Consider the following 16,995-nt stretch of genomic DNA (forward strand, 5'->3'; position numbering starts at 1 on the left):
AGGCATAAGAAACACAGCTGAAACTGTTTGGTACTTGGGTGCTGCTCAAACATGGATTGCAGCACACTGCTCTGGTCCCTCTGCAGTGAGGGAGTGTGTGTGTTTGACCATGAGAGGACAAAGAGCTCCTGCCAAGGGCTGCCTATTGAGGCTGTCCGAGTGGGTGGCTGACCACGTGTGTGAGCAGTGTTTGGCAGCAGCAGGCACTGCCTGAAATTGGTTTGGGGTGTGTGTGCATGTGCTCTTGCTCAAAAAGATGCAGCCTCTGCTGAGAGAGAAAAGCCATTACACTTCCCTGGTGCCTTGTCCTGTGGCTTTCTCCTGCTTGAAGGGTGATGGTCCCTCTTCCCTGATACTGTTTGCAGCCTTGGGGAAAGTGATGGTGCTGTGCCTTTGCAGTAGCACTTGCCGAAGTGAGTCAGTGCCTGCTGGATACTGTGCAGCTCAGGGGTTGGTGGTTCCTCTTCTAAGTCAAGGCTTCCTGTTCCCTTGATGGAGGTGATGGGAGAGAAGATGATCCTGCAGTACAACAGAGTACAGATTTGGCAAAGCTGTCCTCTGAAGTCCAGTGCTGGAGATCAGGGTGCCTTTGTGCCCTAAGCCGTGCTTTCCGCTAAAGCTCACTGCAGCTTCCTGCAGAAATTGGCAGGAGTTTCAGTGCCAGGAACCAGCCTAAATGCTCTTGCCCAGATTTGGCAACAGAGCGGGCAGTTCCTTGTGCCTCGCTCATCACACTGGAGCTTTTTCTCTCGTTCTTTGCAACGACTGTCCTGGAGACTGAAATGCAAAATTAACCTGGACCAACACTTCTGGTGAAGGAAGAACGGTGTCTCAGCTCCCCTTGCGCCCAGGTTTGAGCCCTGCCCTGGCCCTGCCGCATTTTCCCAAAGAGGAGCTGTAATCCTCGCTCCCCTCCCTCTCCCCGCGGCTGCTGAGCGCCCGTCGGGGCGGGGGAGCGAGGGCCACCGGCCCGCCCCGGGGAGGAGGCGGCGGGGGCGGCCGATGGTCCCTCGGTGTCCCGTCCCCTTCCCCGTCCCGGTAGCTTTAAAGGCGGCGCGGCGGGCGCGGGCCCGGCGGCGGCACCATGGGGCGGGCCGGGCTCGGCATCCTGCGCTGCTGCCTGGCGCTGGCGCTGCTGCCGCTGCTGCCCGCGGCCCCGCGGGGCCCCGCGCTCCGCCCGCGCCGGCAGCCGCGCCCGGCCGGCCCCTCCGCAGGTACCTGTGCTTCCCTACCTGTGCTCATTGCTCGAAACATCTTTATTTCTGACTCCTGGAACCACCAGGTTGCTGAAAAGCACTTTATTTTTTTTCTTCTCAATTCTAAAAAAGAGAATTATTTTACCTACAAACACTGCACTGGGTCTTTCTTTCTTTCTTTCTTTCTTTCTTTCTTTCTTTCTTTCTTTCTTTCTTTCTTTCTTTCTTTCTTTCTTTCTTTCTTTCTTTCTTTCTTTCTTTCTTTCTTTCTTTCTTTCTTTCTTTCTTTCTTTCTTTCTTTCTTTCTTTCTTTTTTTCTTTCTTTCTTTCCTTCCTTCTTTCCTTCCTTCTTTCCTTCCTTCTTTCCTTCCTTCTTTCCTTCCTTCTTTCCTTCCTTCTTTCCTTCCTTCTTTCCTTCCTTCTTTCCTTCCTTCTTTCCTTCCTTCTTTCCTTCCTTCTTTCCTTCCTTCTTTCCTTCCTTCTTTCCTTCCTTCTTTCCTTCTTTCCTTCTTTCTTTTCCTTCTTTCTTTCCGTCTGTCTTTCACTATGCATGCATGCACTAACATTTCTTCATGTTTTCTCAGTTTCCCAAAGGCAAAACTGAGTTACAGGATGAATACAGACTATACCTGGATGGGATCCTGGATTCATCTGGTCTATTACTCCATTCAAAGGCAATATCAACTATGCTGTTGTGCTTCCTGAGGGAATTTGTGCAATTTCAATTTTTCCCTGTGTTTTCACTTGAATCAGAGAAAAAAGATTTCTAAAGCCTTGCAGGGGGGTGGGGGGAGTGCTGTTTTCGCCTCTACTTTTAAGTTACTTGTGAAGATTTTTTAAATTTAAGCTGGAATGGAATAATACAAGTGAACTTGTTGGTAGCCAGGAGAGGTGTGCCAGGTTCCCAAAACAGCCCTCAAGGTGTGAATTCAAACTGGACACCTCATATTTTGCTATTTAATGCACTGGTGAGCCACAATGTGTCTTTTATAGAAATACTCTTGTCTTGGGTTGTCCATTTTTCAGCTGCAAATCCAACCTTGATGGTATAATATAAGTACATGGTAGTGCCAGTGTCCTGGTAGGGAGGGGGCATTTCAGTTGCACTGTCACTGTCTTGATTGTTTTTTGTCTTCCCAGAAGTGTTGCTTGTCTCTGATCTGAGCTATGGCTTTTCTGCTTCTGTCTAGATTTATATGACAGTGAGGAATTTTGGAAGTGTGTGTGTGTAAATGTTCATTTTTACATATAAAATTACTTCATGAGTAATTTCACTTTTCTCTCTGTTCTACAAGACTTAAAATAGTAACAATTTCTAAAGGAGCCTTTTTACAATATCATTTGTGATTTTTCCTTGTTGGCCTTTATTTCTTCTTGTTGTGTATTTTGGATTGTGATTTACAAACAAGAAATAATTCCTGATTGGCAATTTATATTGTTACTATCCTAAAAAATATTGGGATCTGTTCCCCACATGATCTACTCAGATGTTTTGCCATTTTATTTCTTTACCTTATAAATACTTGAATTCAAGCTTTATGAAAATAAACAGTAAATACATTTATATATAATTGCTCCATCTCTTTTTTTGCTGTTACATAACCCTTTGTTTCAAGGATAGTTAGACATTTTGAGGGCTCAAAGGTGCAGCTAGCTATTAATGCTTAGAAAAATTCAGTTATTTATTACTTGTCAAAATTAATATTTAAGACTCTCTAATATGTTGCTCACTATAATTTGAAGACTCTTCATAAAGAATCAACCAACATTATCTGGCAGGAGTAGTTTGCCATGACAGCTCTCAGTGCCCTTGGGTGAGAGCTCCTGCTCTGTGTAGGAGATGACTGAAGCATTTTCCTTCCTTCTTGGCAGACACTGCCTGTAAGAACCGGCCTCTAGACCTCGTCTTCATCGTAGACAGCTCCCGTAGTGTCCGACCTGAAGAGTTTGAGAAAGTGAAAATCTTCTTGTCAGAAATGATCGATACCTTGGATGTTGGTGAGAGAACAACGCGTGTGGCGGTCATGAACTACGCGAGCACTGTCAAGGTGGAGTTTCCTCTCCGGACCTACTTTGACAAAGCCTCTATGAAGGAGGCTGTGTCTCACATCGAGCCCTTGTCTGCTGGCACGATGACCGGCCTTGCCATCCAAACTGCCATGGATGAAGTCTTCACCGAGGAAATGGGCACCCGGCCAGCAACCTCCAACATCCCCAAGGTGGTCATTGTTGTGACAGACGGACGGCCACAAGACCAGGTTCAAGATGTGGCGGCAAGCGCCCGGACAGCTGGCATCGAGATCTACGCGGTCGGGGTAGACCGGGCAGACATGCAGTCCCTGAGGATAATGGCCAGTGAGCCTCTGGATGAACACGTCTTCTATGTGGAGACCTATGGTGTGATCGAAAAGCTGACATCCAGATTCAGGGAGACTTTCTGTGGTAAGGGGGTCAGTCCAAGAGAGTAGTGTAACTTGGCTCCATTTGATTTCTGCTGCGGTTCCACTCCCTAAGAAAGAAGTTTTTCAGAAGTGTTATGTATCACATCTAAATATTTCCTTTACCATCCTTTGGGCAAACAAGCCAACCCTCTTTTCCAGTGGAGGCCAATTAATGGCCTTTCATTTTGAATAGTGACCTAGTGTAGGTAACATTTCTGACTCCAGTGGACCTCCTTGTGCAGTTGGTCAGATTTTGAGAGAAAGACAAATCACAGCAATCTGGACATGGTTTGACTGCATATATTTACTGAATTACTGAAGGTACACACCAGAGCTGTGCAGGCTGCTTTTTTCTTTTCCCATCTTGCTGGGAAGCAAGGAGGATGGGAGTATGGAGCTGAAGGGATTCTCTATAGGTTCAGAGTTCAGTGTGGCAGGTAAACCACTGCACTGGCTTGAGCAATCTGGTACAGGATAAAGTGCCCAAATGCAGCAGCAGATCATCTCAGGACAGGCTTTCACTCCTTAGGCACTGCTGGGCTTTTCCAGCATGCCAGGCTCAAATCTCCCTCTGTTTCTCTGAAACTTGGTTTAGACAAGGAACTATGGGATGGGATGAATTAGCTTTGCATTTTCAGGGCTGATCTTCTAAAAATGCTGTATGTATTTGGTGTCAGCTAGAATTCCACTAACAATGCTAGGCCAGACTGGGCTGTTACTGTCATTTACAGGGAAAAAAAGGTCACCTAGAGTATTTAGAACTGCCTATAGATAGCTGTGACACAGCCCTATTCACAAAAATCAAATTACAACTTCCTGACAATTAAAAAACTTGTGCAAAGTAGATTTTTCTAGTGAATTTCTAGGAAATTTACTTTATAATAAATCTCCAGCAAATACTAGGTAAAATAAAAAAAAATAAAATAATAAAATATACTAAAAATATAAATAATAATAAAATAATAAAATAATAAATAATAAAATGATATAATAAAATAATAAAACAATAAATAATAAAATATTAGGTAAAATAAATAACACTGTAAGAGAATTAAAATAAGAGCCACTTTCTTGGGAACTTGGTTGGTGGTATGTTACTTTACTGTTTCACAGCCTTAATAAAAATTACCACCACACTTTTTGAGTATGTTTAGAGTGAATAGACCTCTTTCTCTAGGTATGAAATAAATATGTAAAACCATCTCCAGACAGGACACTTTGTCCAGTAACTAGCTTAGGAAATGCCTTGAGGTTTGGCTTGACACCATATTGTGCTGCTGATGTGACCAGATCCTCACAAGTGCCCACTTGGTGGGACAGGTATGTGTGCTGTGAACACAGCACTTTGTCCACCTATGTTCTTGCCAAAGCAAGTCCTTTCAGAGCAGCAAAGAAAAATCTCTTGTTCTTAAGAATAAACCTACTGTTTGTTGTGCTGAAGCATAGAAATTATGTCCCTGCAAGGCTGGAGGGTAAATCAGACTGCTCATACATGTAAGCTTCCAGTGTAACTCTGAGTTGCCTGCGTGCAGTTTGCCAGAATCTGTGGGATTCATGAAAAAAACAGGGTGAAGGAAACAGTCTTTGAAAAGACTCCTATAAACCTAATGAATCTAAGAGTGTCTTGTAAGGTAGTGTGGTAAACTGGGTCCCTTTCCAGCTCCAGATGCTTTTTGGTCAGAAATCTGGGCTCACCAGTGGCAATTAGGATTTTCTTTTGTTTAGACTAAGGCAATTAATTTGTTTGTAGGGTGAACTGAAAACAGGAAAACTAATGTTCAGAGGAAAAAACAGTTGGCTAAGATCAAGTTCTTGATGCATTGAGAGCATTTTTCAGCATGAGACCATCCCAGAGATGGAAAAGTCTTGATTAGCCTTGAATAGCTGTCCAAGTCAATGGATGTTTGACTTTCCCACCACAAAAATCTGACCATTTGAGTCTGAGCTTCTCACTTATGCTTGAAAATATCACCCAGAGATTTTGTTCATAAATCATGGAGATTAATTCTCTTATTCCCAAGTACGTAGGGAATGAAAAGGTGCTGTCTGTGTTTCAAAATGTAAAGACATGACAACTCTGTGAGCCTTTTTAGCAGACTTCTAAATTTTCCTTGTTTTAAAAAATGGGGAATATTGCCATTTTGTTGCCACAAAATTGCCTTGTTTTCAGAAATACATGAGAAGGTTCAAGCACTCTTTTTTAATTCACCAGTATTGTTTTGGAGATTGATTTTACCAGTAGTCCATATCCACAATAATACTAATCAGTAACTACTAATCTGAGTACAAGTCTCAACACAGACCTGTCTTCCCATTTCTTTAACCTCCCTCCCTCCCTCCCTCCCTCCCTCCCTCCCTCCCTCCCTCCCTCCCTCCCTCCCTCCCTCCCTCCCTCCCTCCCTCCCTCCCTCCCTCCCTCCCTCCCTCCCTCCCTCCCTCCCTCCCTCCCTCCCTCCCTCCCTCCCTCCCTCCCTCCCTCCCTCCCTCCCTCCCTCCCTCTCTCTTTAAGATCCTTTTCATTGCTGTCTTCTCCCTTCCAGTGTGATGTTACTGAATGCTTAAAATCTCTCCTTGTTGAACCCTTTTCCATTCATTTTTTTCCTGCCACCTCAGGTAATGAGTTATTTCTATGCCATTGATGACCTCTCTCTCCTGGCTATGGAGTGGTGCAAAGGAGGCCTGTAACTTGTGACAGCAACACAGCACTGACATTTACTATCACTAATCCAGCAAACAGTGCAAGATGTACTTCTGTAAGCATGAATGATTAATGCCTGTTCCTTTCCTGTGGGATGCCTGAAGCACCTCTCTGTCAATGCCCTTTGCAGCTGTGAACGTGTGTGCCCTGGGGACCCACGGCTGCCAGCAGCTCTGTGTGAGTGATGGGCCATCCCACCTCTGTGACTGCTATGAAGGATACACCCTCAATCCAGATAAGAGAACCTGCTCAGGTATTATTCCTTTGGATAATGAGTTCAACTAGAAAAAAAAACAACCAAACAACTCTACTTGTCTGCTTCTGTTGAAACAACAAACATTATTCTAGAAATAAATAATAAATATAACTCAGCTGCAAGTAGAGGTGAGATGTAGTTTGATTCTATAACCATCCTTTTTATTGTGCCTACAGATCCATTCATTTGGCATCCATTAGATGCCAAAACAAAGTCTTTGGATGTAGACACTATAGATATTTTCTCCTACCCCTTGTTTTAATTCCTTCAATTACTTTTGCCATTTCTGAGCTGATTCCAAATCAGCATATATTAAAAAATGGGAGTGTGCACTCCATCCCAAACTCCTTGTTATTAACGAGTTGTTTCTCTAACATGACTAAGAAGCTGTGGACATGTGTGCACCTGGGAGGCACGAGTGTGACCAGATCTGTGTGAGCAACAACAGATCCTATGTCTGTGACTGCTATGAAGGCTACACCTTGAATCCAGACAAGAAGTCTTGCTCAGGTAAGAATTAAAGGCTACTTGAATATATGAAACCCATGGAGATATGGACATGTTTTCTGAGTTACCCTAAAATGAGAACTCAGCTGTAGTCTTTTCCTTGGTTCCAGTAACAGTAACATTGCATTTTTCTTTAAATTTATTGATTAAAAATTGCAGTTTGGCACTTTTTACTTCTTTTTTTCTACTGTTTTATGGTCTTCACAGAATTCCATAAACATTGTTTAGCTGCTTAGTCTGACCACAGGGTAGGTTATTGCTCATCTCATGTGGGTTTGTAGCTTCATCCTTGCTGGGGATGTATGGAACTGTTGGAATTGCTGATGAAAGACAGAACTGCATGAGGTGTGGTGTAGCGATGTCTTGCATTATCTGCCTCCTCCATTAAATAATTAATAACTGAATTCAGTTTTCTGTAGCACAATATTATAATGTAGTAGGACACTGGTTAAATCATAATTAAATTGTAATTACAAATGTTGAGCATTTAAAACAGTGAAGTATCTGGGAGGGCTTAATAGCCTTCTTTCCTAAACCATGGCTCACCACAGCCACGGACATGTGTGCACCTGGAAGGCATGGCTGTGCCCAAGTCTGTCTGAATAATGATGGAACCTACAGCTGTGGCTGCTATGAAGGGTACACTCTGAATCCAGACAGGAAGACTTGCTCAGGTAATATCTGAATAAAGAAAAATTGTGTTTCACTAAAAGCAAGCAGCTTTTAAAAATCTAGCTAACTTACGTTATTTTTCGTGTAAACTATCCCAGAGTTTCTTTTCAGCTCCTGAAAACTCAGGGCAACTTTGTTTTCTGTATGTACAGTAGTAATTTGAGATCATTGGCTCTTCTGCAGTTGTGTGAAGCTTGTATTTGGGTAAGATTAAGTTGTGTGAAACTTGTATTTGGTTAAGATTAAAATGCCACCTGGCATTTCCTTGAGGACTTCACAGTGTTTTCACACCATGGAGCATGAATTGCCATATCTGATACGTGATGTGGACCACTTCTGTCAGAAAACTCTTCAGTAAAGCAGCACAAGGGAATGAGACAATGGAGAGCATGGACTGTGCTGGAAGAGAGATTGAAGTTTGTATCATCATGAGTGTGACTGCTTTTTCTGGTGGATGTGTTTGGACCTTAAGAAATATTCCAGCCTTAGAACTCTAGAGAATGGAGGGAAATGTTCCTTCTCAGTGATGGTCCCTTGTGGAGAACAAGAACAGAGATATAGCTGGTACTCAGGGATGTACACATAAGTATATATTATCTACAAATTAATATCTATTCTATATTATCTTCACTTGATTAGGGTTTGATTTTTACTCTGAATTCCTTTGGATGTCTCATTGGTGATTTATTTAGGGAAAATCCTTTTTTCTCCCCACTTTCACTATAATCCTTTTCCTTACTATATTTTGTGTGACAAACTGTTGAACATAGGCTTTCAGTTCCAGGAAGTTCCTAGGTAAATCTCTCAAGTGAAGTCACAGGTCTCACATGTCAAAGGGCCTCAGTATTTCTTCCTGCCTAGGTTAGGAGCTGATTTTGTAAATGTGGTGCCTAGGATTAGCTCTTAGCTGGCATTAGAGAGGCAATAAACATGTGAGGAAATGTAAATTCAATTAGGCCTTCCCTTTGGGAGTCCAGTCCTAAACCTCATTTCACAGCACTGATTCTCCTGCATACTCAAACTTTAAATTATTTTCTTCACATGCTTTTTATTTTTCCTTTTGAATCTCATTTTTCAGTATCCTGCTAAGATTTCCTAGCCATTCAGGTCTTTGTGGCAATTATTTCACAAAGATGGGCAAAAAATGATGCAAAAATAGTCTAGGTCTGGGAGAGGGTCTTTTTTTCCCTTTTTCTTTTCCTTTTTTTTTCTCTTTTTCCTTTGCTTCCTTTCCCTTCTCCTTTCTTTCTTTCTTTCTTTCTTACTCTCTTTTCTCTCTCTCTTCCTCTCTTCCTTTCTTTCTCCATCCTTTATTTTTTCTTGTGCCTTACTGGGCCTTCTTACTGCAAAGATATCCAAATATAGGATCTCCTGCTCAAGCTTGCCCTTTCAGAACTGGTGTGTTAAATTTGGCAGAAAACAGCAGCCTCACACATAAAGTGCCCTGTAACTGGCAGTGGGTGTCACATCTTTTTTAGCAGCCACATATACTTTTCTGTTTATGGTCTTTTCACTCCATAAAACAGTGTCTCCTCCAACTCAATTAGAGCTGAAGTAATGCCAAATAGTCTTTTCAAATCAGATTTTAAAATCATGAGATATTTGTTCTCTGAAATTCTGTTGGATAATTGTTTTATAACTTTATCACTTCTAGTTTCATTCCTTTTGCCATCTGTTACAGCTGCAAAAAAGTGTTGCCAGTATTCCAAAATTTTGTACTAATTTTGTGACGTTGATAGCCAGATAAAAACACACCCTTGTGCACCCTGCTGTGTGTGCTGACAAGCAGTAAAAACATCCTGGTTTGAATCCAAATGAAGATATATTTGCGAATGAGAATCACTATGACCAACTAAAGGCTGTTTTGAAGAAGTTTGGATATGGATTAATATTCTTCTTCTCTGAAATGCCTCCCTCAGCTGCTGATGTGTGTGCACCTGGCAGGCACGACTGCGAGCAGGTCTGCGTGAGGGATGACCTGTCCTACACCTGTGGCTGCCACCAAGGCTACACCCTCAACCCAGACAGGAAGACGTGTTCAAGTAAGAGCAGATTGCTGATCCCTTTCCATCCATGCCCTCCCCAGCTAAGTGCATGTATTGCAATAGCTTTTGTTAGCGTATGAGTATATTTGTATCTGTCTGAGGAACTTCCAGGTGCACTCAGGTGTTAAAAGACAGTTCTGTGTCACTCTGTCTTACTGCCTACTTTGAGAGAAATTCAGAGATACAAATAACTATATGTAAAAATGTTAGTAAATACTCACCATGCAGTCTTTGTCAACTTATAAACAAGGCTTTCCCTAATTTATGTAATATTCAGCAAACCCAGAACTGAGAAATTGTTGAGGAGGGAAGAGCTGGGGTTAGTCACACACTCTGCAGTACTGTGGAATGTGTGTACCACCATGCAAGACAGTTCGAGGAGATGTCCTCCCCTCCAGGCTGAATTTCATCTTGCTGTTCCTTTCTTTAGCTTCTTGGTGACTTTGTGTTACAGTAAAAATGTAATTTCAGAAGTGTTTCTTTCCTTCCCAGTCTACTTACTGTAAAGTTATTGTGTACTGGAAACCTTTCCTAGTGTACCTTTTGGAGCTGATGTGGCATTTCACATCTGCTGGGGTTACACAGCTGGGTCAGAGGGAGCAAGGTCTGAGGTATCCCTTGTATTAATTAATGTATTAATCCCCAGTAATACAATTGCTGCTCCAAGGTGAGATCAGTTACACATCCCAGTAGCTCCTGATAAGATTCATAGAGGATAGGCTTCCAGCATGGAAAAACATTGCCATTGTGAAGCATTAAAAAATGCTATCTTGTTTTTGGATAACTGCTTCTCCAAAGCACATCCTGTGTGAACTGGTGTGTGTGCACCAGGAACCCACGACTGGCAGCAGGTCTGTGTGAGTGGATGATAGACCTGTGACTGCTATGAAGGCTTTATCTTAAATTCAGATGACAAAACACGCTCAAGTAATAACTTAAAGTTGGGTTTTTTTCTGAATATGTTTATTTATTGAAACACCTCTTTAATGCGTTAAATATTTTTAATCTGCTTGAGAAATGGTCTATCAGTTCACAAGTTCTCAGGAAGTATAATCCCTTTTCATTCTTCTATGCCTCTTTCCATTTTTATTTTGAGCTACTTTGGTCCTTCTTGCTTAATTATAGCAGTTACTGTATTAAAACTAGTTTAAGTTTAATTTTGCCTCTTAACTATCATCACACACTTAAGGACTCACTGTATCTAAAAATACAATCTGTCATAATCTGCAATCCTAATGAAATTGGAATAATTGGGGGTGTTGGCAGGGTTCTGGGGCACCTGTCTCTGGGATGTGAGTTTCCATTGCATACCAGCATTTGGAGAATGGCTGGGGGATCCTGAGTGGAACAATACTCAGGTTAGAACTACTGCAATGTCAAACCTTGTATTCTTGGCCTCTCCCCCAAGCTGACTGGGGCAAATATGAACTCACTGTTTTCTCTTCAGATGGGCAATTCTGGGATCAAATGCTGGCAGAACCTCCCCACAGTCTGATGTAGAATCTGAAATTAAATTGGGTTGGAAGGGACCTCAAGAGGTACCTAGTCCAGCCCTGGTTCAGGGCAGGAATAACCTGCCGTCACATCAAGTGACTGAAGACGCTGTGTAAGAGCACAGTTATAAAATTGGTGGCTGTACACAAACACCATCTGTGAAAATAGTTTCTTGTTGGTCTAGACTTGAACACAAAGGCAGTGCAAAAACACAACTTTAGCATGTTTTGTGTGACTTGTTGGGCATCCCAGTGGCCACAGGAATGCCACAAATTTTGAATATCAAATACAGAAGACTGTCAGTTTCACAGAAGGACTGTAGAAGAATTCACAGCACCCTTGGAAAATTGCCAGAGTTGGTTGGAAAAATAATTTTGTTAAAACGGACAAAATCCAAGGAGGATCTGTATCTGTCACTGGAGAACTTAAATGCAGACATAAAAAGTTAACTGGCAGTTGGTTGGAAACCAACCATGTTGGTGTGATGTTTTGAACTGGCCTTCCTCCAGCTGACTCTTGAACAGCTCTTCTTTGTACATTGACCATAAAGCCAGTGGAATGTTCCAAGGAGGGGAGCTGAACAAATACAGGCTCAGTGGAATTGAGGAGACACCAATTTCAATATTGGCTTTAATACAAATGCGTTTCTGCACTGCCAGATCTGCAGCCTCATAGATTTTGCAGTTTCCTTGCAAAATGGGAGTATTAATGGCATGCTGCCTTTACAAGTAATGTTTAAAAAACATTTACTAAGAGATGGGTACTATATACAGGTATTACTTCTTGATAGCTTATTAAAAATTGATTTGTAGGCTCTCTTTTAAGAAGGCTTTGCCTTTGGAAGCTTATTATTCCAGTCTCAGATGTGGATGGAGTCCTCACTACAGTACCTGTGCTGCAGAAGCTGCTGATACATTTGTTCTCAGCCTTCAGCAAGCAGGGCAGCCTTATTTGCTTTATGGAGTAGGTGAGGTTAAATTGCCTTTCATGCAGCTGAGAACCCACAGCCATCTATTGATGCTTGACATTATTATACTACAATGAAATTGTTGTCTCTCTGAACTCTTGTCATCTTTTTTGTGAATTATGGAGAAAAAGGAATTCTTGAGGACAGCTAAGGCTGGTGCCCTGTGTAAGTCTGAAGACTGAGGTCAAGACCTAGGAACAGATTCAATGGAAGCACTGTGGAGTACAGCAACACTCACTTTCTCTTCCTGAAGGGACTGGTGATTCCTCTGTCATATTAACTGGCTCCTCCAGTTAGATTGCTGTGACTTTCTGCTAGATTTTAAATTCAGTTGGGCCTATTTGAATGATATCATTCCCATCTATATTCATGTGACATTTAAATGGATTTGTGTCCAGTCTCTTGAAGCAAAAAAGATACTCCCTGCTATGCACTCATATTGCAAATGTTAGAAACCAAGAGTACTTGTGGGATGACACAAAGTTGATGGTGAAGCTGGTTGGTCCCTGCAGCCAGGCCTCTTTTTTTTTTTTTTTTTTTTTTTTTTTCTCAGTAATGGTCTAATTTAAAGAGTATAGAGGATGCAGGATGCAGGATCCAGGCAGGCAGGTAAGGAATACCCTGCTCTTCCTCCTTCTTGGTTAGAGTTGAGCTCTCTCTTGCCTGTCCTGGATTAGGACACTCAGGTCTCTGGCTACACACCAGCCCCTGTTCACTTCTGCCCCTCCTTCCCAACTGCCCTGGGTTGCAGTGCTTGCTGTGGCAAGCATGAGTTCGACTCCTTCCACAAGATCAATCATTTTCTTGGGATTTAAATGTTCAATAATTGTAATAAATATACTAAATGCTGTTTTCTCTCTTAGGAGCCATAACAAGCAGTCTTGTAACAGCTGAAGAGTCCTGTAAGTGTGAAGCCATAGTTGCCCTCCAGGACTCAGTGACCTCACGGCTTGAAGCTCTCTCCACAAAATATATCCTTTTTCTTACATGATTACCTGCATTCAGCACTTTCCTGGTATTTTAGAGGTACCTGTTTTGATATAGACCAGGGAAGAAATATCCCTCAAAAGTGAAAGTATTTTCAGAGTGATTTTAGAAATATCATGTAAAATAATATAAGGTGTTGCAAACACCACTATGTTTCACATTTCATTGAAGAGCAACACGATACAGATAAAATAAGTGCATATGCCCACATCCCCTAGATTACACGTGCCACGCTGAACATCAACCACTGCTCTACTTGTAATTCTTCTGGCTGGCTTTTACATCAATAGCCCTCCTATTATGTTCCAAAACTTTAAAGACAACTTCACGGGCAGTGTGACAACAGTCCCACTAGGTGTGTATTCCTCTGCATCCCACCTCCATAGGCAGGCACTGTCCCAAGTGATTCTCAAGCATCCTCTTTCCTCTGAAAATGTGTGAGCCTATTAGTATCCTGGGGTACAGGGGCATGAGAGAGCTGCAAGGCAGGGTGCTGAGGCTCTGGGCAAGCCTTGTGCCCGTAGGAGATCCGAGGTGCCGGCTGGTGGTGGAATTTGCTGACTTCATTTGCTGCAGTGCCATGTCTGCAGCCGTGAAGAGAAATGTGGTCAGCCCCCAGATTAGACATTCCACAAACACGTGGGAGAGAAAAAAAAAACCCCAACCAATAAAGAAAGATAAAGTGCTGAACTCTGTCGTACCACAGCAAGCCTGAATGCTGGAATGAATGCCCCCAGATGACATGGCAGGAACTAATAACTGGAAGTTGAAGTTGGACAAGTTGTGGTACATCATAAGGCATAATTTTTAGAAGTGAGAGTGGTTGATCACTGCTACAATTTACCAAGGACTGTCACAGATTTTCTTTGCTGAAAATTTTTGAGACTGAATGCTTTTTTTTTTCTGTCAAAGGTGCTCTTATTCAAATAGGAATTGATTTAAAGAAGCATTATGTCTGTCCTTATCCCCATCCCCATGAACTCATCATTTAAATAGTTACAAGAATTTTTCAGTTTGCTGAAGTTTCTGAAAGTCAAATAAACAGTTCTGCCAAGGAAACAAGACTTTCCCAGTTTTTGAATAAATTCAGAGTTATTTTTATGAGATCTACGTGCACATCCCTCTTTTTGCAGTGTGTTTGGAGTTCAGTTTATCTGCCTGGGAAAAGCTAGGGGAAGACCTCTGATTTTCCTGGATTATAATGTATAATTCTAGGGAATCTAATTAGTTAAAACTGAACACCAAGATATTTAAACCTGTAATGTCATCTCAGTAGTAGCACATCCTTCAGAGATCAATCTTTCTGCCCCAAGAGCTCATGTTAAGCAAGAAAATGTTGTGGGTTTAAGTTAGGAATACACTTTATTACAAAGAGCTGAGGCTTTCTTTCAAAGTTATTCTTTGATGGGCCATTTCTATCCCTAACATCCTTTCAAGGCAACCTGGAAAACATAGCAGAGACCATTACCTTCTACTCCTCATCCCTGAGTATCATCTGATCCAACTCTTTCTAAGGAATTAGGGTTGTTGAGATTATTTCGGAAGATGCCAGGTCTTGACAGAGCTCAGGTTTGGAAACCTCTGTTTCAAGCATGTATTAACCTCATCTAGAAAACAGTGTTTTTTTTAAAATGCAGCAGTGAGAAAGACTGTAAATAAAACAAACCTTGTGACCATCTGTTTTATTGCCCTTAACAACTGACCACTAGAGGAAGTGTCTGAGAAGCTGCAGGCATATCAAGAGAGACAGCAGATTGTCTGAGCTATCATTTTGCTTGATTTTAAAATAATTTTTCAGAATCAATTTTTATTGTTTTCAGCAAGCATTATTTCATTGCAAAGCTTACAAAAGAGCAGCTGGTTTATTATAATCAACAAACATCAAGAAGACTTCAGGAAAACGAGTCTTGAAAATACAGTGACCCTGAGGATCTTCATGTACAGTCACTTTATAGCCATGAAGCTACTCATTCCTGCTGTGCTTCAGTTTGTACTGCAGATACTGCTTTTCTGTAGTAACTGCTTTATTTATTCTCTTACTTCAAAGGAAATACAGAAAAAAAAATGGATACAGTATAGCACATTATATCAAACTTTGAAATGGCAAGGCAGAATGAAAAAATGTGCCTATGTCTTCTTTCAATTAAAAGGGAAAGTAAGTTGGGATCTTGTAACTTATTAAAATAAAATACAATATGATATGCACATTGATGTTGGAGTTATTTTGTATGCAACCTAAAGGACATGTGTTATGAAATAAAGGGTTTAAAAAACCAAAGGAAACAAAATTTTAAAGATAAAGGAGGCATAAATGGAAGAAATAAACAGAATACTGCCCCAAGACACAACTGGAAAAACAAGTACTTGATTTTAAAACCTAGACATCACTGTAAATATAGATAAAAGATTGGACAGTAATTTCAAGTATTAATAATATTTAAAATGTAGAAGAATGAAAGACATCCTCCAATTTAATATTTTTATCCTGAAAGATCTACCTGTGTTATTAGTCAGTCATTCCTGTTGTCATCACACAGACTTTACTGGTACTTGTGTCAATCAAGCTTTTAGGATAAAACACACAAGCTTTAAAAAAAAATTAGTCATTAAAGGAATCCATTCATTTTATACACTTGGCATTTATAATTATTAAAATACTTTAGAAATTATATTAAAATTAGGAGTCAAAATGATGGGGTTTTGTTAATGGAAAAATCCCACATATTTTGTAGACCCTTGCAATATAATTATACAAAATATTGTATCTGGCAACTGGCTTGTCAAGGATGTATTAAATAACATCTGTACTTGTTTCACACCCTGCACATACCACACTCAAGCACGTTATGTTCACTTCACTGCACATGGGAGTGTGACTTCAGATATGCCTGTACATTAATGCTGAGCTGGAATAAAACACTAAATAGCACAAGTGAACATGGGACACAGCTTCAGCTAAAAATGAGACTATAAACCCTCCAAGAATGCTGGATTTGGCTGTACTTTGTATTTTGTGATGTGTCCCTATACTGATATTAATTTGCTGTAGTACAATTAAAGTTAATGTGGGACATCCTGGCTATGCTACACTTGCTTCCTCAAAGTGCTGTGCATGCATATTTTTTATTTCTCCAAGTCATGGAGTTTTATATCCAGCACTTTACTTTGCTTACTTTCATGTCTTCTGCTTAGGCACGGGTATTATACAGGCATTTATAGGGCCAGAAGTATGCCTTGGCCTCTGTAATTGGTAAGAATAAACAAGTTGTAAATCTAATGCAACTTCTTGGCAATTGGGAGGGGATGACATCAGTCCTATTACACTAAGGCCAGTTGTCAGATGAAATGTAAAATTTTATAGGATAGTGGAAAATTGTCCTGGAGGCCAGATGTATCTTGCAAGCTGTCAGCTGGGCAGGCTTTGATTCATGCACTAGTATTCATAACTTTATTTTGTATTAGAAATTATAATATTTACATTCAATTCCTCTGAGCAATTACCTGCCTCACTTTGTGAGCACCATGTAAAATTCCAAGATGATACAAATTATTTGTTTAAAATAGGACATATTGTTGTTCAGAAAAATTTGATTTATTATCCAGTGTGTTACAAGCCAACAATTCCACACTCTTAAAAGAGACTTATTGTTTATTTCAGAATTGTGTACCCAGGCCTGGGTACTCAGTGGTGTTCCAAAAATCAAGTGCATTGCCTATAAAAACTTTTTAAAC

At 41.0% G+C, this 16,995-nt stretch overlaps 1 protein-coding gene across 2 annotated transcripts; it reads left to right on the forward strand.

The window, feature by feature from the left end:
- The first annotated feature begins 82 nt into the window (after positions 1–82).
- Positions 83–15,468, forward strand: MATN3 (matrilin 3). Of its 2 annotated transcripts, XM_086875771.1 has the most exons (8): positions 1,058–1,214; positions 3,069–3,638; positions 6,466–6,588; positions 6,979–7,101; positions 7,650–7,772; positions 9,690–9,812; positions 13,140–13,247; positions 14,970–15,468. In XM_086875771.1, the coding sequence occupies exons 1-8, from the start codon at positions 1,085–1,087 to the stop codon at positions 15,023–15,025; spliced, it is 1,356 nt and encodes a 451-aa protein (XP_086731897.1). In that variant the 5' UTR covers positions 1,058–1,084; the 3' UTR covers positions 15,026–15,468. The 2 variants fall into 2 exon arrangements, with proteins under 2 accessions (XP_086731896.1, XP_086731897.1); XM_086875770.1 differs by lacking the exons at positions 1,058–1,214; positions 7,650–7,772 and adding an exon at positions 83–413.
- Positions 15,469–16,995: the final 1,527 nt, after the last annotated feature.

This window comes from Cyanistes caeruleus, chromosome 2 (genome assembly GCF_971803275.1).
Source record: "Cyanistes caeruleus chromosome 2, bCyaCae1.hap1.1, whole genome shotgun sequence".
Classification (NCBI taxonomy): domain Eukaryota; kingdom Metazoa; phylum Chordata; class Aves; order Passeriformes; family Paridae; genus Cyanistes; species Cyanistes caeruleus.